This window comes from Gasterosteus aculeatus, chromosome 6, assembly GCF_964276395.1.
Source record: "Gasterosteus aculeatus chromosome 6, fGasAcu3.hap1.1, whole genome shotgun sequence".
NCBI lineage: Eukaryota > Metazoa > Chordata > Actinopteri > Perciformes > Gasterosteidae > Gasterosteus > Gasterosteus aculeatus.
The window spans coordinates 9,362,935-9,386,682 of record NC_135693.1 but is presented as its reverse complement, the minus strand read 5'-3'; the positions used below and the strand labels follow the sequence as shown (position 1 = coordinate 9,386,682).

Here is a 23,748-nt window from a genome sequence, read left to right as displayed (position 1 = left end):
AGAAAGAAAAAAAAAAACCAATCCTCTGCCATAGGTGTGCTTAATGAAGTGTGTTCCTGGGCGCTGGTTGGCAGTTTGACGGAGCCTCAGAATAAGGCAATCCTCTTCCCTTCCCTGAGGAGAGGACAGGGAAGTAAGACGGCTGTGAATCAAATCATTTTTCTTCCTGTCAGGAACACACATGCGGAGGCAACCAGCCTTTACTCTGCGGCTGTTAAACACTTTTAATTGTAACTCTCTGAGTTATGAAATTACTTTTAACTTTAATCTTTTAAGCAAATTATAATGCTGTTTTCATTTTTGGAATAGTCTGCACTGCAGTTGCTTGACGTGTCCCTTAATTATGTCCAAGACGGGTTTAAAGAAGGTTCAGTGCGTGAATACATTTACAAGCTTCAACTGAGCATTCCCCCTGATTTGCATGATGTTGTTTAGTCTATTTACAACTGGTTGTTCTTTTTTCTGAGAATGACTTAAAATTGCATCTAATATAGTAGACATGTAACACTCCAATTATTATGCAAAGAGGTGAGTTTAACTTTCCTGTGTTATTTCTAACCCATAGTATTGCCATCATAGAATGCCTAGAGCCTGGAATCCTCACCATCCTCAGGTGTGATGTGTTCATTCAGGTTGTAGGTGCAGCGTTCCATTCGGGACGCTCGTAAATGTAATGCATGAAGATAAACAAGCATTCAAAGCAAGCAAAAACGTTCATGTGTCATTAATTATATCAGTTTACAAATGACTTATGACAGTGTACTTATGGCACTCTTCCCTTTGCTGTGGGTCACTTGTTATGTGCCTGTACGGTTTATGAGGCTTGCCGCAATGAATCGCCCTGAAATGGAGAGGGCACAAAAGGGTACCAGCAGCTTGTAGGAAGCGGTAGTCCACAGCGTCACAGCAGCTTGAGTCAGGACCTTGCCAATGACTGGTTAATGTAAGCATTTTTTGCATTGTTGAAAAAATGGTAAAAAAAATCAAAACAGCTGTAGTCGGTAGTCATTGGATTCCTGGCTACTAATGTAAAAAATATATATTTTCTTACTGAAAATCAATGTCATTTCATTTCGACTGGTCGCATACTGACAAAATTTGTGAAGGGTTGCTTTCACCAAAATAAACGTTTTATTGTGCACATTGTAGCGGCTCTGAAAATATTGAGGGAGAACTCACGGCCCACTTGAGTGACTGCTTTACTGATACTCTGTTCTGCATGAAAAGACCTGATGACTGTGAAATGCTGAAAGGCTAAATGAGTCAGTTTTTCCCTTCAATTACTACCAAACCCTTCAATTACAGCTAAAGAACGGGGTTTATGTGACATATAGGCACTACTGAGGTTATTATAGCTATTTCCTCAGATTGGACCATCATGATTTCATGCGTGTTTAACTAGAGCAATGATTCACAGAACTTTTCATCCTCCATAATTAGAAATGAATGCACAGTTTATCTGAATCTATTTTCTCTGTTGACACCACAGCAAAAGAAATATGTTAGAATTGGGTTGCTTATATTGATTTAATGTACTCACAAATGTATCACGTGTCCTCAACCACAGCTTTGTGTACTCTTAGACAACGGGCATCTTTCCAACCGTGTGGATCTCGAAAACAGCTCCCGTTGTTTAATGAGGTAAAAGACAAGCAATCTTTAAGCACAAAAAAAATGCAGCTCCTTGGCCATCAATGACTCATTCAGATCAGTCATTCAGACATACTGGTCCTGGTTGTCTTCTCCAGGTAATCTTCTTGCTCCTGAAGAATGTATCTGTACTCTACCAGCGAGGAGGAAAACTCAATCATGGGTCTGGTGCTGGTCTGAGGGCAATTTGAGCGAATTATCCGCCGAAAACCTGAGATATACACACATTAAAAATGGTTGTCACAACATCCTTGAGCACAAATGAGATCCACGCAGATCAAATATTTATGTGTCCCACACATGGAAACTCAAACAGCTGTGCATCCAAATTACTTTTTGCGAGCACGCCGTTCACGGCTGTTCTAGTTGCACTCGCCTGCTTGGATCTAATTTGTGCTCGCGGATTTTGGCATTGATTTTCCTTTATAGTTTTCTCTGTTGGAAAAGTTAGAAGAGCAAATAAAAGATCAAGGACGTTTTTCAGCCGAACTGTGCCCCACAATTTCCATGTCTGAAGTAGCACTATGTAGTTCTTCCTTCTCTCCAACGACATGGCAAGAAGAAGTCTTATAGTATATCTCAGTATATTTTCACAATATTAGACCAGTTCAGAGTTAGAGAAAAGGTTGGAAATGTGCGAAATTTCCTTTTAAACATAATAAGAAAATGGGTTAAAATTCTACTGTAATGTAAATAACTTCTTTGCTGTGAAATGAAATATATCTTATACATTGTCTGTGAGTGAGGGCCCATATACTTTTTTTCTATTTTGAGCCAGCATTCGGTAAGACCGACAATCCCAACAATGAGGCAAAGAAACTGCCGTGAAATGCTGGGATTACTATTTGCGATCAGCAGGTGTGTCAATATTCTCATTTTATCAGGCCATTTCACACCGCGTTGCACTCCAATGAATAATATTCCACTCTATCATATGCTTTACAGATACTGGCCAATGATATGGCAACTCCTTTGTATCTCCCTTTGCAGCGCACACTGATCTCATGAACTTTGCCATGTTTAGCTCTTGTATGAGACCCACAGTTCAATAAAGTCAGAAATGAAGTGAGATCATCCGTAGAAAAGCTAATCTCCTGTTGAAGGGGTTTGATAGCACATCGTAAAGGTCACAGAAACTTTAAAACAAAAATCACGTAATGTAATGATGTATTTTGCATTGTCTGATTGTGTGATTTTCAAGTGCTGCTGAATACCATAGAAACAATTAAAGCCCATTTCCTGATACTAATAATGTCAGGATTTGCCATAATAACTTTGAGGATCATGTTAAAGTTCCTTTTTCATCAGAAATATGTAACAATTTACACACATGAGAGCACTCACACGTAGATGGCAAACAGTCGCTTCCGTGATTATTTACAAAAGTTCTTAAAGTCCCCGAGGCAATACAGACTGAAGATGTCATGGAGCGGACAAGAGTGAATGAGGACCCTCCAGAGGAAAATCAATATTTCATCTTTTATAAATGCATGAGCACTGTCCTGCCTAAGACATCTTATCTGAACTACTGACCCAATCTTTCAGGAGACTTGTTCTCAGTTTGTCAGAAACTGCTTGACCCAGTGGCCCGGTATCGAGATTAAAAAGCAGGGATCCATGGGCAATGCCGTGTACTGGATTCACTGGGAGTAGAAAGCAGGGTCAAGGATATGGATGCTCCCAACCCTGACCCCAGTGTGGAAGAACGGTTGATACTAAAATCAATGTTTGGAGTGGTGCTCTAAACGTACCTCGACATGTAAAGACCATTGGTCTCTAACACACATTTAGTGGACAAGAGCTACTTGACCCCTTGACACTAGTGAGCATAAAAAACACTCAATTCATCTCTGACTTGAGAAAGTATGACTTTGATTCCGTTCCAGTCGGAAAACTGCCTTGAAAACATGTAGAACGAGTGAAATTGTTTTAGCCCTAACCCATATTACTATCTTCAAAATATTTTATACATTTGAATTTTTTGGTAACAACTTTTCATCTTGTTGCACATTTTGTTGCACCACCATTTGATTCAAAATCATATTCATACTGTTGACTAATGGAAAGCCCTGTCATTGTATCATATTTACTGTCACATACAATATAGTACAGATATCGCTGGGTATATTCTGAATACTTCAAGGACCTCATTGAAACTCGGTCAGCTGCCTTCCCGTAGGGGCCTGTGTGTTGAATTAACCATGTACCATTATTTATTTGTTATGCATACAAGAAATCCACAAAACACATCAATGACACGTCAGCCTGCTTTTGAATAGAATAAACAATTATTATGATTAAAAATGTTAACAATCAGGGGCAAAGCAGAGTCTTCATTCAACCAGGAGATTGTCGGTTTGAATCCCCGGCGTCGTAATTTCACGCGTCCATGTGTCTCAATTGGCCCTATAGCTGTGACTTCAATGTATGATTTTGACTTATTCATGTCATGAGTGTGTGAACGGGTGAAAGATGACGTGTGCTGTTGAAGCTCTTTGAGTATTTGCAAGACCGGAGAAGTGCTATGTAAGAACAGTCCACTTACTATTCACCATTAACGGTACATGTTTCCTTTTTTAATCTATTTAACAATTCAAACATGTTCAAAATCAAGGAATTTTATTGACCATTTGAATGGAATGAATAACACATGAAGAGAAACCCCTGAAGATAGAACAACGGGCTAATAAAACAAAATTGTTTATATTTCAAGCAAGCATAATATGTATGAAGAAGTAAGAAGTGCAATGAGAAAGTACTAATTCAACAATCCTTATTTCTGATGTCAATGACCTATGAAAGAAATGATACCAGACTATTTGCTTTGGCTAAAACCAGGTTTTATCACAAAGCTTCCTCATGCATCTCAAGTGGGGTCATTATGTAAGAGTCAATACAATCAGTATGCTCATTCAGGCTGGACATTTGACCAGCCCTTTGTGGTCTACAATCCTACGATTCATTAATTCCTCTGGAATGAAATTCAGAGTTGCAATGTCCCCTTCCCTCTTTCCTAATCTAATAACTGTAATGATACAGATTCCTAAATTCAATCAGCTTTGATTTAGGGGACACAGATACTTTCAAATGGGAGAGATCTGGTCTCAGCTGGTGGGTGGTGAAAGTCTCATTAAATAAATGCTTCTACTTTAAAGGGAAGGAGGACTCATATACAATGATGGACACATTTACAATAAAGGGAATGTGTGTGTCTTTCACAAATGCCTGCACTGTGCTGGAATGAGACATGTTTCAGTTCCAAATAACTTCCAGTCAAACTGGACTGAAAATGTACCAGTGTCAATCAATGCAAATAGAAAATCTATTGCTCATAGCTTATGACATTTAGTTGACTAAAGTCCCATGACAAAAAACATGTAATTTCATTGACGTACAGGAGAACAAGAAATTGACTGAAAGGAAAAATGTGTTTTTTGAGCATATTGTCATTTGTTATAGCTCCGCCCAAATGACACAACGAGGTAGGAGGAAAGAGGCCGGCGCCTTTTCCCGCGCAAACATTAAGCTTTCAAATTAATACTGACGGGACAACACGTGGGAACTCGTGCCTACAGACATTTTGGAGACAAAGGGAAATTAGCAACACAAGTGAGGAGGTGGTGAATTGTGGAAATGAGATGTTAGTCATCATAAGATGTACACAAAATTAATTTCACTTCTTGTCACGTTTTACTTTGCACTTATATATTCTCTTTATCGTACAGTGTAAACCAGCAGCGTTATTCATGCTTTTATTAGTGAGCCATAATTACAAGCACATTTTAATTGTTAAAGATATGAACCAATTTAACCTTTAATCAGCACTGTCTGCACCCCTGACATTCATGGTCAGCTTTGGATCAGCTGATGGAATTAAAGTAGCGTTTAAGAAATGCCGAAAAGAGCAATACTCTTTTAATACACAGGCATATATCACCAAGTGAAATCTTAGTTTTTATTAAATGTTAGTGAGTAAGATTGTTGCAATGAACAGGATGTTAGTTATTCATTAAAAATAAAGTGCCGTAGTTACGCAAACAGTATACGGTACACAAACATGAATCTATTTCTATTCTCTATTTTTCCTCACAGTAGTTGCAGGGATTCGCTGTTAAAGACCCCTTGATCAACAGCTAATGTCTATGTGTCCACATTCATAATGGGCTTCGCATTGATCATTTATGGTTGAATGTGGGAGTGTTGAGGGCGGGATGTGAGGCTGAACAATTTGCGCTAATTTAAAGGTTATTCTGGGATTTGAAAGAGGAAATTTGACACTGTTAGGCATACACAAGGCTTTCATGAATCTGAAAATGTAATGTGCATCCTAGACGCTAACAAATGAGACCCCAGGTGTGCCGGGCCTGTGGGCCAGTTTTCTTAAAATGGTGTAGCAATAGTGGCTCTACAGATACATTAAGACTGACCAGGTGTAATACAGCATATGATACTGAACTGTTAATCCATGATTTTTTTCCAGCTTGTCTTGTTTTCCCCAATTGTATGTGTGTCTTTCATTAGAAGCCTCGCTGCAAAAAAAGAAAAACTAGTGACAAGCACGTGGCCGCTAATCAGCCTAATAACGTGCGCCTGTGCTCGCTGCCTGGCTGAGCCACCTTGTCTCTCTACCTGCAGCCAATTGTGAAACGCACTCTTCCGCCACAACCTCACCTCAAACAGACTAAATGAATCCATTAGCCAGCTTTATTCAACTGTGGATTAAGAAAATCACATACACGTTTGTAATGGGAAAATGATATGTGACCCTTTTAAATGCTTCATTTGTATAACCAGTTTATTAGTTGCAAGTGGTTAGATCACAAAGGCCCTGACGTAAGAACTGATGTCTCCCACTTGGATTAGATGTTTCCAGCGTCATAGCTGTAGAGATTGAACAAAGTGTTTGTTATGTCTATGACCACCTTTGTTTAAGCATGTTGGGAGAGCAAGGATACGGTCAAAGAGCTGACGTGTCTCACATGGATAAGATGTTCCCAGTACCCTGACTCTAGATACTCAACAAGATGGTCAACGGTTTCTGTTGACGCCACCGATATCTAAACTTAGGTATAAGAACTGCCTCGATGTGTTGGGAAGAAAAAGGAGGTTCTTGACAGTCTACTGACCACGTAGCTGTTGTGACCCTTTTTCCCTTGCAAGGAAATAAACGGAGAAAAGACATACTTGACTCAGAGCCTTTGTTTCTTACTTAACGATTGTCTGTGCAAAATCTTCCTCCACACGTTGTAAAAATGTATAACCACACGAATAAAAATAAGTAACCCGGAAAATAAAATGATATTGGTTTTTATTGTAGCAGTTGACATGAAGAAGTGTAGTTTATCTGGAGGTTTACGAATTTCTGTAAGTATACAGTTTCTTAAATTAGTCTGGGGAAATTACATGTATCTGCTGAATATTGCTGACGGTATTGTGTTCCTCTGGTCGAGTAAGAAATAAAAAATAAAAAAAGGTTTAATAATATCATGGTCCATTCACATCATTTTGTCAACCTTCAACACATTATATAATATTATACATGATATACAACTATTCACATTTTTGTGAACTAATACATGTATTTGTCAGTTAATTTTAAAAAAATGTCTCCAAAAAAACGTGTACTTGCATTCTACAATACTATTATTTTACATGTAAGGACTGTTACTAACATGAAACTCACAATCAACCATAGGATTGACATTAGTTTTCCTTTTGAAAACCATTTCCTCTAAAATAAAAATTGAAAATTAAAGGTTAAATGTACCTGTCGGGCGGCACGGTGGTGTGGTGGTTATCACTGTCGCCTTGCAGCAAGAAGGTGCTGGGTTCGACTCCGCCCAGTGGCCTTTCTGTGTGGAGTCTGCATGTTCTCCCCGTGTCTGCGTGGGTTCTCGCCGGGTTCTCCGGCTCCCTCCCACAGTCCAAAGACATGCTGTGGGGATCAGGTTGATTGGGGACTGTGGATGTGAGTGTGAATGGTTGTATGTCTCTGCATTAGCCCTGCGATTGGCTGGCGATCAATCCAAGGTGGAACCCGTCTATTGCCTGAAGTTGGCTGGGATAGACTCCAGCGACCCTGTGTGCAGGATAAGGTTTGCAGATGGATGGAAATGTACCTGTGCTTAACTATAAAACAAGATTATCTTCCATCGGATGTAAAACATGTTTATTTATGTTAACATAGTTTTTATAACAAAACGAGTCAGTTGGAAATATTAAAACATGTGCTGGTATTGCCACGTTGCTCACAGTGCAAACAGTGCCAACAGTGTTGACAGAGCTTACAATGTTCCTCAGGGGGAACTGGAGGAAGGGCTATTGAGGCTCCACGTTGTTGGTCGGGAAAGTGTTAACAGCTGTTGATGCCATATGGATATGTTTTATTTCCTGATAAATCAATTGAGAGAATATTAACTTGATTGTCGTATAAATTACCACCTATTCCACAGCGGACCACAGCAGAGTTAGAGGTCAGTTTGTCTGTTATGTTACGCCAACCAAACAAGTAATTTTCAGTAAAAAACAGTCCTTCTCCAACATTTGGATAATAATAATAAAGTATTTGATTTACCTGAAAAGATCCATTTGGATTTCATCTCGGTGAATTCAGTAAAAACACTGGACCAAGATATGATTATACTGGTCTAAAACAAGGAAGGTGGAAGAGACAACTATTGTCATCTACCTAACCCCAAAAAACCCTAACCCACCTAATGTTTTGACTTGGATTACTTTGAAAAGTGAGAGATTATTAATGTATGAACCGAACAGGTGCCTCATCTTATCCTGGTATGAGCTCAGAAAGCTTAGACCTCTATTAAACTTGGATGCAGTATCTCTCCGTTCGCTTCAGTGTGTCACAAGAGGAACTCTGTAACCTCAAGAGAAGAGAAAATTTTTTCCTTGTGCCCTGAATCCTATTTGGACATACTTGGAGACCGTTTTTAAAATGTTTTGCTTGTGAAGGAAACAGTAATAATCCTTGCATTAGTCACTTCAATCTGCTCCGGTAGTGTCTTGGCAGGATTTGTGATGAAATGCATATGTTTTGGCAGTAGTGAGCATGTAGTACTTGATTTATAGGGTAACGATTACGGTTCGTTGTGAGAGCGACATGCAAAATCATTTATGATTCGATTTCCTGTAGTTCATGTAGTTCTGTTCATTCTTATTTTGTACGCTACCTCCTCCGTTTACTTTAGTTCGTTCACACTTAACTCTGTTTTTATCCATTTTCAGATTTTCCGTTCACCGATTTGATATAAAAAATAACTATTTAAGAGTGGTATTCAACACCACTCAACTCGAAAAATTTCTATAGCATCTCTATACTAAACACTAATGCCGCATCAGGGCTTACAGACACATCCATAGAGCAAACAAATGTAAATTAGCTTAAAGTAGCCTTACAGCCGCTACTGGAATGAAGCAGAGTATTAATTTACTTAACGAGTATTCTGTACTATTTACGGTGATTAAGGCCATCTCTAATTATACCTCTTAGCTGTAGTTATTGGAGTAGTACACCAGTGTTCACTGTGTAAACAATTTAAGTGGATCTGTCTTACTTTTCCCCCTTTTTCTTTTAGAAACACAGATCAGCAAAAAGCCTACGATTCTTCTTCACAATGTGTCCTAAAAGATTGTTTATTTTATCCTTTGTGCAGTTTATAAATACTGAACCACCTTCGATGCTGAGGAGTATACAATCTAGCATAAAATCCCATGACAAAAAGAGTGTTACTTGAAAAAAGGGTTAATCATAACTGCGTGAGATTTTTAACTGTCCACCTCTTGCTAAGTCTGATTGATTGCATTAATCTAAAATAATGTATATTTTTCCGATTGCATACACACATGTAAATACAAAATATGTAAGGGGGGGGGGGCTGTAAATACCATCACCCCGTTCTGCACCTAAGCCGTCGGCGGGGCGCTTCCCAACCTTCTGTATCCCCACAGCGATCAATCGATCAATCGAAGCAGTTTTTACAAGCCTTATCTCCGGAGTTGCCAATGCCATAAATGTCCGTTGACGGAGGCTCGCGCAGGCGGAGGCGCTGTCCGAGGTGCTGCATTCGGCCCCGCCCCACCACGCGTCATCGAGGGACACGTGACGCGCTCGCTCCGTGGCTCCTGACAGTCGCTGGATAAACTCAACGGGGGGAACCAGATTGCGCCTTCTCCTCCCGCGGAGATAACTGGATTTTTCCGTCCCACTCTTCCGACACACTTTCATCTAGTTGTTGCTTTTTATTGCTTTTTTGTTGTTGTTGGTTTTAATCGGAAAACAAACTTGGAGGACGGCACATTTAAGGTAATTTATTTAACCACCAAGCGAGGGAGATTCTGAGTGGAGTTGGAGAGAAAGCGGACTCTCTCTCTCTCTCTCTCTCTCTCTCTCTCTGATGCTGCGATTCGCTTGAAGCAGATATTGATGAGAAGGTTTCGCCCGAGTGGATTTAAGGTGCAAGCACTCAAACAGAGCGGAAATATACGGGCAGGTCGTGGTTTACAGGAGCTCTGGCCGTGCATGTGTTTTTTCTTCTCTGGTGCCAACTATTCAGGGTCCCGTACAAGTAAAGCTGCACGAGCAAAGGTAAAAAAGAAGAAAAAAAATCACGAAATGTTATTGTTAAAGAGGATAAATATAGTCGTATAACATTGCGTCCTTTCCAACCCTCATCCATGGTAAAGATGCTAAGGTAGGTGATATTATTCACGTCCTATTCTGACCAAAAATCTTGCGGGACACAATCTTGCTGAGGATTTCCACATTCGATTTTTTATTGTGATCCTTATTTCGCACTGTTCGTGGTATTTTCTCACGTTTGCTGTTTTCCTTTGTCACAAGTGAACCCGATCGATAACCCGAGTTCTTTCAAATGCAAACTAAATATTAACATCACGTCGTATTTCTCCGCCGTCCAACGGTGAACGTGTTTAGGCTTTACAAGCCAAAACTGAATCCCTCCATATTGTCCGAAAAACCGTGATGAGGCAAAACATTACGAAGAGCGTTTTCTTTTCTTTTTGGGGGGGGGGGGGGTCTGTTAGCGGCAACCCAACTGGTTCGTTTTTACACAAACAAACCATTGTGAATGAAATGACGCACTTTTCCTTGCGTGGTCTTGGGGGAAAGGGCAGGCCAGCCAATGTACTGTACTGTACATCGGAATGCTGCTGCCAAGGGAGATAGTCCGCTGCAGAAGTTGTGCCAGTGTTTTTTCCTAAAAGAAAAGATGGGGGTTGTAAATCATTTATCTTTACTTAAGGGAGAGACTGAGATTTTCACCTGGGATTGTTTTCAGACATACGATCAAAATGATGCAGGCTGTATCATTTATTGATGTTGTTGTTGTTGTTTTTTTATTCGTTTTCCGTATGTAGTTTTTTTTTATCTTCAAATGATTGCATATTGAAAAATGAATGAAGTGGAAGCTGACTGTCCAGTGCAGAAGCGTCCTGATAATCTATTGATATGGCTTATGTTTGTTACTCATGTTTGGCCTCTGGATATATGTGTTTTATTGGCTGTGCTTTAGCCTCCATCATAGAATTAACTCTGACTTTGAGCCAAATTGGATTTGTAAAATGGATATTGTGAAAATACTTCTGTATTTTCACAATATTTTTGCTTTTGTTTTGCAGAGAGCTTTGGGACTGAGGACTGCTTTGACGGACCGATCGCTTTTTTTGTTGCGTTTATCAGCCAACGTGTCTCCATATGGGATTTTTTCTCATCGCTACCGAGGATGACTTTGTGAAAAGCCCCAAGCAAAGCTTTCAGTTACCCGCCAAACACTGTTGGCATGAACGTGACAATTAAAGCTGCCATTTTAACTCAAGTGAAACAGTGCACACACTAACTGCCACCAGAAGGGACTGTTCCATAATTACATAAATTAGAACAAGTGTGCCCAATGGATATTTGAATCCCTTTCACTTTGCTCTAAATAGCCATGGAAGCGAGGACCTTTAAACAGTTCAAACTATTTGGGAGTGAACAGTGAGAGGTTTGGCCAGTGGCCTGCATGGACAGTGTGAGGTAATGCTATTTGCTCCAGGAAATAATTGTTGGCCAAACCAGTTGCAGCGCGAATACATCACAGCACTTTAAATGGTTGTCCTACGATGCATCAATTCACACTTATTCATCCATGTAGACAGTCACTTATATGACAGTCTACTCTCTCGCGGGCAAACAAATTTCTTTCTCGCTTAAGCAAAGTCTCACCTGAATAGATTCAGCTCCACACGTCTCCGTCCACCCGCATATAATTATCACACGATGGTTTTACAAAAGCCACACGGTGCCCATATCGTATGGGTCGGGCTGCTTTTATGTTGCTTTGCAGAGATAGGCACTTGTCTAGAGTTCACAGGTGCCGAGGGCCAGTGGGCCAGATTTCCTGTGTGGAATGCATGTTGCGAAAGTGAAATGAGCTTCAGCATGAAAACGAAGAGCTCCAACGGGCTGTTGGTTTACTTCGACGACGAGGGATTTTGTGACTTTCTAGAACTTCTCATACTGAATGGCAAACTCAGCCTCCGTTTCTCGATCTTCTGTGCCGAGCCCGCGACCGTCGTATCTGACACGGCGGTCAACGACAGCCAATGGCACGCGGTCACAATAAGGAGGAACTTTAAGAACACGACCCTCAAGGTGGACAACGAGAAGAAATGGGTGGAGGTGAAGTCAAAAAGACGAGACATGACTGTTTTTAGCCACTTGTTTGTTGGTGGAATACCACCGGAATTGCGATCTGTGGCGTTACGGCTCACATCAGATGCAGTCAAGGATCAGCTGCCGTTCACTGGATGGATAACGGACATAAAGGTCAACAACACAGAGCCTGTGATGATCGACGGTGAAGGAGTACTAGAGGACCTCTGCGGTTCAGCCAACATGTGCTTGAACGGAGGAGTCTGCAGTATAATTAACAACGAACCAACGTGTAACTGCTCTCGGACGGGGTTCCAAGGAAAGGACTGCAGTGAAGGTAAGACATTCACATTCAGTTCAGACATTCATGTCCTCTGTAGCCTTTCAATTCAGCCGCAATATGCACCGATTCGATCAAATTCAACTTTAGCCCTCTGTTATTACCATCTGTTTTAAAGAGATGCATCCTACTCCTCTATTTGACCATGGAACTGTTTGTTTTCCATGTGATTCATCGATCAGCGAAACAACTGTTGTAATGAGTGAGTCTGCAGCAAGGCCTCATTAGAAAAACGGGCAGGTGTTCTCCACCCCCAAAGGTGTCCTCCACCCTTATAAAACAGGTCCTTAGGGATTGGTTGACCTATGAAATATAATCTCCAATGGCTTCCCTCAAAAGCAAGTGCAAGAGTAATCATCGCAGAGCAGTCAGATGTAGTAAGCATGCACGATGTAATTGGCTTCTTACAGCATAAAAAGTGCCCAATAGATTTCAATAGGTGGAAACAGAATGTAACCTAAATGTTAACTGTGGGACATTTTTTTGTTAGTTGCTAACATTGTTCTTTGATTTTCAACGAACTGTAGCTTAGCTGATAAAATGACTTTTGTCCAAAATGTTATCCTAATTGATTGAATAATTCAGATGAACAGATGAAACTGCTCTGTAATACAGAAGAATGAAAGAGCTAGAGATCCATCTAACCAATAAAACAAAGAAAACACAAGGTTCTTTGTGGCAGTGAGGATACTTTCACTGTCTTGACGAAATATTGATATCAAAATAAAATCTCTTTTACTTTTTATCCTAAGATTGGACATACAGCGAGAGTCAGACCATTGAGTGAATGATTGTGGCTCCTGCCACAGGTTGGCATTTTACTGCTGTGATGAGGAAGAGCACATTTGTTTGTCAGTGTCCATGGGGGAGGGGTGTGACTGAATCAGTTTTTTGAAAAATCTATTTCTCTAGTTTATATAAATATATACTTTAAATCAACTAAATCTATTTTTACTGAAGCATCTACGTAATTTATTAACAATAAGCTCTCTAGGCAAGCGTTGATAATTTACTAATGCAACATACAGTGTTCTGTCATTAGTCATTGAGGCAAATATGAAATATTCCCAATTAGTATGTCCTCTACGCACCGTGTAAGCTATCTTTTGACTGTATTCATGTGTTGTTAATGCAGCGGGACGGAGCACGGGGTCTTTTACTAACTTCCTGCACTGATTGAGTTAATGATTGTTGCTGTAGTTCACAAAGGCTTTCAGTGTTGTGCCGCACTAAGTATTTGTTCATGTGATATATGCCACACTGCATCAAAGCCCTCTAAATACATCTCAACCAAACATGAGATGTGGTTATAATTACACTCGCACATGCAAGCAAAACAATGATGTTTTAGTTTTTCTTGCTCTTCTCCTGTACAGTGTAACAACAAAACCGTTAATCTGATTTAGAGGAAATCCAAATAACGTGTAAGGCTTTTTTTGAGCCACAATTTAATCACAAATGTTATGCCAGCCATCATATTCCTTATGCAAATGTAGCCTGATGACAGGTCTATCTGTCCTTCACTTGTCTGGAAATCCATCCAATGTATTGCTGATGGCTCCTGATACAAATCACATAAGGAACTCAATTTTCAAGGTTAACATCTTAACGTACATCTTCTTGTTTTCAATACATATATTTTGCATTCAAATGATTTATTTTGTTGAGGAAATAACATTCTCACAAGACATTCAAGATAATATGCATATATCAAATGAAGGGATTCCAAAATATGACTTACTGCCGACTTACTTAATAAAAAATAAAAGTAATTTCCAAAGATCGTCTTACTATGATTTGTCAGAGATGAGTTGAGTCCAATCAAATTAGCTTGATGAACTATGACTATTTATGATCCTACAAGTCCCTCAAGAATATTGGAAGAGGGTTTCAGTGAAATAGACAAGTTCAAAAGGTTTGATACGGATACACTGTATATTAATTATATTTCCTGCAAAATACTTTAAAAGTAATTGCAAAAATATTAGTATCCAAATAAAAACTCTTGTTTTATAAAGTTATTTTGCACAAACTTGTCGACACTCATGTGCTACATAAGAACAGACCCAAATAAGAAAACCTTTATTAAGGTCAGATTATTTATGAAAACTGTGGGTTTCAAAAGTAAGTATTTCTAAATGTCTGTGAATCAGGCGTATGTTTTTGGGAATAGTGGCATCATTTGAAGTAGTTCTGTATAGATCGATTAAAAAGTGCTGCTGGTGATCGTGGGGGAAACCTGGCTCCGTTAATGCTTCACTCAGCTATCCACTGAATATCAGCTGTTCAATGCTGAGTATGTATCGCACAAGTTATTGTTTCAAGGGAGGGGTCAGCTTCCCACTGCTGTTGGAGGATTGCAGTTGCACAAAACTAGAGCCTTAAAGCTGTGGGTTGTAAAACCAAAACAATGAGCCAAAATGTGCTGCAAACCCCCAGAGAGCAGGAACTGTAGACTCAGAGGATCATTTCCTGTGGATTTGCCACCACAGGAATCTCTCTCACATTACATATAGCTAATTGTTAACATTGTTAATATTAAAAATATTGACTGGTGCAACTTTAAACATTAAATCTGTGTTAAGATACAAATGAATGTGACGTTGATGTATCACATCTCTCTGCTTGTGTTTCTGTAACAAATAATAAAAAACGCTCTTTCTTTAAATAGCACAAAATAACTCCTTTGAGTAGACACAGAGATAGATATCTAGACAAATGTCATTTGTTTCAGCTAAAATAATGTTGGACTGTTAGTTCTCTCTGAACTTGTTACATCATCTGTATTTTACATTTCTGTCTAGCCGTGTTTTTACTGTTACTACATTTTACACCAGACCGTGTAAATCGTGGTAATAGTACCCGCGATGAAGAAAGCTCTCTACAGCTTATTTCTGCGTGGCACTAACATTGCAAAGAGGAAGGGATTCAATTCCCACCAGAGCCATCCATTTTGAAATTGTATGAACTCTGAGTACCTTAAGTCCCTGTTGGATGAAAGCATTCCCCCAATTGTACCGTTGCCACCTAATTCAGTATTCTACTGCTAGCAAGTTTTTTTCCCATCTCAAGGTAATGTGGTGGTGGTGCTTGCGTTCTCACCGTCCTTAGCTGCAAGGGAAAGCAGGAAAAACCAGTTTCCACTGCAAATGTTTGTGCATAAAAGATATTATCAGAACATTAATTCAAAATAATGATTAAAGCTATTGTTCTGGCGCAATCAGAATCCAATCTAACCGTGAAAACTCGAAACGTATGATGCAGCCCATGAGTTCACCTCGTGCCCATACATTGAGTAACCCCAAAGTACATTGGTGTTTTAAATTTACCTTTCCATTCAAAATGTAAAAGCTGTTGCATTGCTTTGATCAGATGAAAGGCTCACAGGATTTGCGACCAGAGCTGTCAAGTCTCCCCGTTCCAACCACAAGGTTGAGCGTTGCACAACCTCGCACACACACATGCACATACACTCACGCACACAAATCCCTTTGATCGGCAAAACAATTATTTAAATGCACTGTTTTTTTTTAAGGCCAGTAAGTTCCTAGAATTTGTCCTCCTTTTTCTCATTAGATAAATGATTTTGTCCAGAATGAAATTGTTTATTTCATCGTACATTAGCTAAGCATAAATCAGCCTAAGTAAAATACGGCAGATCTGAAGACTGCACTGTATTTATTTGATTCTATTTAGTTTTATGCATTGTATAGTTCAAATAATACATGGCTGGATGCTGTAAATACTTTTGATTGTGTTTATCTGAGAGAATGATGACAGCCAGATTACTTAAGCCACTTAATTAAGCTGCTAATGCATTATGACAGGGGACCAAGAATGACTGTAGCTTACAGTGAGAGAATTTATGTCACACCTCTTTTTTAACATGTGAATCATAATCACCAGCTTGGTGGTCACAGAACACGAGAGATCCACAACCGATTTGTTCAACTTAAAGTGCTGGAACATAAACAAGAGGCATATATATATATATATATATATATATATATATATATATATATATATATATATATATATATATATATAGACTCACATATAGGCATTCATCTTTATAAATGTTCATCAAAGGCAAATTTTATTCTTTATTTTTGTTATTGGGTATTTCAGGTTCATGACAGAGAAAGGATTCACACATTATTATATAACATCACCTGTAATATGGATATAACATCACCTGTAATATGGAGATGGAGGACGAGGCATTAAAAGTCCAGAGGTTTTTGCAGGTTTTTACTATTTACCTCCTTTTTACTGTGGGTTTATTTTGGTCTCTTCCCAATTCCAGGCCACTGCTTTTTATCAATATACACATTTTGATTAGTGCTACTTTGATAAAAATGTTTGGAAACAGCAACAAATACTTAAAGACTCGCTCTCAAAAAGAGAGGATTTCTTTCTTTGGAGAATAATCTGTCAATCGTGGCTTTTGCGGAACATAAAAAAGAGACTTGTGGGATTGTTCAGCTCACTGAATGAAGAGCTGAACTAATTAGAACGTAAATTTCCGTTGATTTTCTAGCAGTAGTCAGAATTTGCTGTTTTATGCCAAGTTGTATCCCTAAGGACAAACGCACTGGAAATTCTGATAGAATGGAGAAGTGCGCAGCATAGAATTGTGTGGCCGCACAACTTGTGATTGACAACAATCTAATGGTACACAACTTTGCTGATTAAGAGACCGGTAGAGTTTGGCATTTGTAGGGGTTTTACAGTTTGGGACTTTGCATCGAGTTATTTAGAAGCGCAGCAATTGTTTGTTTAGCTACTTGAATTAAACTTAAACTTTGTAACTTTGGTTTTAAACACCTGTTTTTAAGTGTTCGTTAGCTCTCCAATCTGCTTTGTGTCACATATAGCAAGATTCATTCTTAGTAAGATCAGCCCTTCTTTTGAGACGTGTTTCTCATTGTATGTCACACAAACATGTGGCCTCAACGTAATTCTTAAAGAGGTCTACTGCAGCTTCACTCGGACAAAAGTAGATTATTAGTATATTGCTGTCTGTTAGTACAAAGACAGCTATTGGGATCAAAGGATTAGTGTGATTTTCCTGCAGGATTTTTGTTTAAATACACCTGCTCCGGACTGTCAAAGGGTGTTTGTGACACAAAACCCTCCTTTGACTTGATTTGTCCCACAGCACGGATAACCTCATCCAAGTGTGCAGGACAAACCCACGAAGGCTTGTTTGGGATTCTATTGAAGCATGTTTACTTGCACAAGGAGTCTCTTTTTTAATATTTTTTCTTGTTTATTTATCATGTTAATAATAATACACTGTATTTATTTAGCGCTTTAAAAGGAACTCAAAGACACTTTACATGGTAAAACAATAAGAACAGTAAGTAAGGAACAACATGGGAGGAAAGACAGAAAACATACCTTGCTGACTTTACAGGTTTAAAGCATCATCATCATAAATCATAGGTGACGTCATTTTTCTTTACCTATATTGTTTTTGGGAAAAGTATTGTACGTTGCACAATCATTAAACGATTGGATCTCCCCATACACAGCTTCAGAATAAACGCTGCAAACAGCCGTATATGTGCCTCGTTAAATTCTGGGCTGCAGAAGATATTTTCCCTTTGAACACAAGTTGCCTTTCATGCTGATGGTTAGGTGTCATCCTTCATGAGAGTCTTCTGAAATTCTAAAAAACAAGTTGAAAGAGCACTGCCATAATTCGAAAGCTGTCGTACTAATGGTAACGCAAAGACAAATCACTTTTCAGAAACATGTGATGTGACTTTGAAGCCTTTTATAACTGCACAAGCACAAAAAAAACTCCCCCATAATAATGTAGGGGAGGCCACTTGTCACATTTATTTTACACCCTACAAGAGTTTCTCCTCCTTGCAATGAATACATATCTACCCTTATAGATTATTTGATCAGCTCTTTTCCTAAATAGCAGAACTCAAACTCAGTTGTCCAGTTCTTTAACAACTGCTATTTTTATAAATGGTCTAGTTTGCTGTTAATAGTTAGTAGTTAGAAGTTGTGATTTCAAATTCCATAAATTACAAATAAGAGGAGCTTATGGTTCAAATGTGCAGTTTACAATAATGTACATCTGGCCTGTACTGTAATGTCAATAATCAGATCATCATAATGTGATCACCATGAATGTGATAACAAAGAAGAACAGATGGCATTTAATCCATTGCCATTTGGTAGTTGCAATTCTGACAAAACTAATACTACAGTGTTTAACAACTACTGCCAAACCAAAAAGGTTTACTCAACACCTGCAATACTATCCTAGATATTGTTAATCCTGGGATTAAGTTTATTAGAACCACTGTGTAAGCTGCTCTGATTATCCTGTTGGATCATTCTGAACCACAAGATGTAAAAGAATGACAAGGTCCTCCGCACATCTGCTCCCACAATCCTCTCTGTCTGGGCTGTTTCTTAAATATCTGGCTCACATTTTATGTACACACACTGTCGGTCCCGGGAAACATGTCATAGTTACATATAAAGATTCATCTGTGTATTTCATTTTTAGTATATTAGTGTACTACTGTTACATCCTTAGGATGAATGGCTGTAGAACAAATATGGTTGAACATGAATTTCAATCAAATAGAGCACCAAACACGCATTTGCTACGTAACTTAAATATATAGTATATTGATAATAAGTGTATTGAGCGGAGAATGAAGCCACTCTCCATCTGCTGTGGTTGTAATCGGAGCTTCTCCCTGCTGAATTGACATGGCTGCGTCACATGTGAGCATCTCCGTAGCTCCGTACTGTTCTAATGCAGCTGATAACTCATGGCTGTACAACAGCGTCCTCACAAAGGAGTTTACTCCACCCTCTGGTCACTCGTCCATCCCTCCCTCTCTCTCTCTGTGGCAATTAGTTGGCCTTTCTCTGATATCTTCAGGTTGTTCTCTCGCAGCTGGATGCTGAATCCTATTATCACCCGCCTTTGTTGCTCATTCATTATGGCACGTTTGCCAGTTTCTAAATGTCTTTCGTTCGTTTAAAATATCTTTCTCGCAATATTTTCCGGAATAAATCTTCAGCTTGTGGGTGTATATCAGCTGGGACCGCAGGATATATTAGACGGCCCAGGAAGGCCGTGGTTGGCGGTGATGAACACAAGGCCAGAGAAGAACTCGCAGAGCCGTGAGAGTAGATTAAAAATGTATTTACAAAATACAAGGATTAGCCATATGAAAATAAAATGTGAATTGTTAAAATACCTACGATGCAGGCTTTTACCAAATGATTATTAACCAAGGATGAGCCTATGAGTATAGTATATATGAGTAATAATATAAGTTTCATCATCTTTCCATTGACGTTCGCAACAAATGAAGTCTTTGCAGACTTATTCCCATTTTACTGAAATGATGCTGGACGCCGTTCGACATTGAGGAATCCAGTGTCCTCACACAAAGAGTATTGTTCACATGTGGCACCGCTCTCTGACCCAGCTGGTGAGAGTTTAAATTGCCCAGTAGAGCCAGAGCTGTGGGAGCTATCAGTTTCATCGGAGTGGACGGCCACTTTACCCGTTTCCTCTCCCTGCGCTCCTACTGGGGCTTGAGGAGGATAATGAGGGGGATGGTGAGCTGTGTGAGGCCACTAACGCTCCTCTATATCGATGCATTAGGTTTGGGCCGTGTTACTAAGCGATGAGCCCTTACTTATTATACCCATTACTCTTGATTTGGTCAAATTAGTCATCTAACAACCAATATAGCTCGTGGAAGCCCTGACCTTCTGCTGAAAGAAGTTTGACTTTTTATCTTAAAGCGCCTCTGAATTTAAAGCAGCCTTCCTCCTACTGTTTTGGAAAATTACAACTGCCCAGTGGGCCGGAAATGGATTCTGTTCCTTCTGTTCTTCATCATTATTACATGTATGGTGATGACATTAGTAACCCTGATTAATAAAACCACAGTGCAAGTGTGGGAGGGTTGTCAGGGAAGAATCCACTTTTCTTTACACACTTATTTTGAAGGAGCAGTAAGCTCAGTTTAGTTTTTGTATGTACTACACTGTCTGTGAGGTTTTATGACGTCAGGAGGGACCCAGTTTTTAAAAATAACCCAGAGGACATAATCCAAAGACGCTATTGAGTAGCATGATGGGAATTGTAGGATCTAAGGTGTTTTTAGTATGTGACAGGTATTGGGAAAAGGATTTCTGTCAAATCTGTCAATGGAAGACAAATTATCGTTAGGCAGTCATGGATTGCAAATTCCAGTGTCAGAACAGCAGTGAGGATTTTGGTGCATCCTAACATCAGGTTCATCCGAGAGAGGGAGAGAGAGGGAGCACGCTGTGACAATTGTCTGGCTGTTGAATTGACGCCAGAGGAGCATTTCTCTCTGCCGGTAAACAGGCAAAATAATTGTTCTTTGCCGTTTTCAATAGAGGAAATGTCTCTGTCTCTCTTCCTGTCTCTCGGCTTGTGTGAGTGCTTGTATGTCAGCTTGGCGACACAGCTGACAAATATGTCAAATGAGAGAGTAAATAAAAAAAACTGCAATCACAATCAACCAACCCTGAAACTCGCTTGTGTTTTCTGTCCAGTGTGATGCCAGCGTTAAAGAAGCTGAGCTTTACGTTTAGTTTCAAACGAATTGCGTGGTCTCGCCTAAACGTTTTCAAGCGGCCACTTACTCATTTCTCTGCTGCAGCACCTTCAAAGGGATCTCCAGATGGATTGTTAAGGAACAGTTTCAGCTTCTCCTCAATAAAACATATTTTTATTGATGAACTACTTTTTCAAAGCAATGCTGCCATGATAAGCTGCTTCAGTTTGAGGCTGTTAAAGCCGGAAATCAACCGCTTTCATTGGGGACTGTCAGATGTCACATAGTTTGTTAAGAGACGCTACAAAACAAAATTAAAGTCGTTACCTTATTGGTGATTGTTTGCAGCTCATTGTGATATCTGCAAAACCCATTTCAGGATCCCAATACCACCGTAACTCCAGCTTTATAACAAGAGCGAATCCAAAACTAGGCAAGATAGTAGGCGTGAACCAACCACATGTTTTGCCTCTCTAAATTCTGTTCAGGGTTAATAACATTCATTTTGACTTTAAGAAGAGGCAAGAATTATGACTATAATTAAAATAGTACAAGGGCAGGAACCATTTAATTATGGGGTGTGTTTCCTTTGACGGGGTGCAATAATAATTGGTTTAAATAAACGGTAAAACTAGCTGTAACTGTACAATAATAGAGGACCACAAATTAAAAAAAACACCTTAGGAGTGGACAACAAACCGTTGATTCAGAGAAGCAATATGTTCTTAGATTGTCATACAGTATGTCAGAGAAAAAATGAATCGTATCTCAAGTGAATGTGGCACATGTTGCTTCATGTGAGCTGTAGTGTTATCAGCAGCACTACGATGCATCTTTCCACGCCTCATCAGCCAACTGCGTTCAGACACGCAGCAGGACAGACACAGACGCTTTAATGTGATTTTGTCAAGCACGTTAAAGTATAAACAGCCCTTTCTCGTTCTGTTGGCCTCGAATACCAATACTATGCCAGCCTTGGTCGTTTGATACTGACACGCAAGGCGTCTGTATGAGACGTGCTGCGCTTTCAAGTAACCTCAATGTAAATTCATCGCCATCATTAGGAAATTGTCCAAATAAATTCTCCGGGAGTGTGATGTTGTATAAAAACTCAATATAAGCGTGGGTGGGTCATAAAAACCAAGAGACCGGTGACAGAGATGCGTGTTTGTATCTCAGAGTGTTTTTAGGATACGCTATTGATTTGTGAAGTGGTTTCCGTATTTGTGCAATGTTTTTAATGTTTTTGTTTTTTTAATTAACGCTAAAGTTTACGGCGGCCATGCAGTAGGCTAACTGGTGCGTTAGGAAGAGATTCCAAGGGGTCTGACAAGCAGTCAGTATGGAATTAGTACGGGTGTTTGGATTCTTGTTACTTTGGTATTAATCCGATTTAACAGTTTTGAGCTAATCATCCAGATTGTTTTAGGGCTCCAGAATCAAGGCTGCAGGAGGAAAACCGAACGGAAAAATCAAGTATATACCATTCTTGAATTTTTTCAGCTGCTGCACACCAGCTGTTTTATTTAGTTTGGCATTGACATGAATAGTAATGTTATTACTTTTTGTGAGCTAAACACCATGTGCATGATCAACAGCACAAGACCGTCAGAGATGCAGATCATCTGGTAGACAGTTGAGTGCATTTTGGTGTAGTGTCACTAGCACAATAGCACTGGGATCACTTTGTCAAGGGGATTAAATGGATTTACGTCTCTGGATTAGAATGCAACCAGCTGGGTACATTTGTGAAAGAGAGTGTGTGTTTTTGTGTATATGTGTGGGGGGGGGGGGGGGGGGGGGGCTTGTTTTAATGGTCCATATCAGTTGATTCTACTGTGAGAGTAAAGCTGCTTTCCCTCAAGAAGACATCTAAATGACACCTTGTTTGCTGTGGCCACTGAAGACTGCTGAAGTCTGATTCACAAGAATTATTTATTCTATTGGGCAAATTAAATTCTCTGAGCAGCAATGTTCCCATTTGAATTGGCTTTACATTACTCAGATCAATTTAATATAAGGGCGCTATAGTGGATGCCTCTCAAGCTAACTTCATGACGAGTAATGGATCATTGTACCTCTAAATCCTTTATGACTGTGCTCTGGGTCACTAATAATCAGAACACAATGTTAAATGTGTAAATGCTCAATAACAGTGTGCACAGTTTAAAATAAACCATCAGAACTATGGTCTTAAACAGGTCACTGTTAGAATTCAAATTTAGTGGGATGAATATGGACACATTGTGGATAAACGTCCCCATCAGTCTTTGGGTCTTGACATAAGCAAATGGTCAAGATTCTTCTACTTCACACGTCTCATGAGGTCACTTTGCCGCCACCAGCTTCATGCTTGCCTCGTCAGAATGCCTTTTCAGCAGTGTGCTTTTCTTCATCAAGCCAACTTTTTGTGAACAAAGTGCACTTTTTTTTACTGTATTGTAGATGTTCAAACTGAAATCAAGGATTATGATTTAAAAATAAGTCAAAAGTCAAATTAAGTTCTG

General features: G+C 39.4%; 1 protein-coding gene across 46 annotated transcripts in view; it reads left to right on the top strand.

The window, feature by feature from the left end:
* Nucleotides 1-9,789: 9,789 nt before the first annotated feature.
* The window catches only part of LOC120820365 (neurexin-1a), a 192,650-nt gene continuing 178,691 nt past the window's right edge, over nucleotides 9,790-23,748 (top strand). For 43 of the 46 annotated variants that reach the window (XM_040178031.2, XM_040178030.2, XM_040178038.2 and 40 more), the window contains exons 1-2: nucleotides 9,790-9,970; nucleotides 11,305-12,656. In XM_040178031.2, the coding sequence (XP_040033965.1) occupies nucleotides 11,945-12,656 (712 nt within the window). In that variant the 5' untranslated portion in view covers nucleotides 9,790-9,970; nucleotides 11,305-11,944. Of the gene's footprint in view, nucleotides 9,971-10,060; nucleotides 10,359-11,304; nucleotides 12,657-23,748 lie in introns of those variants that run through there. The other 3 variants (XM_078104161.1, XM_078104156.1, XM_078104155.1) reach the window with 2 other exon arrangements.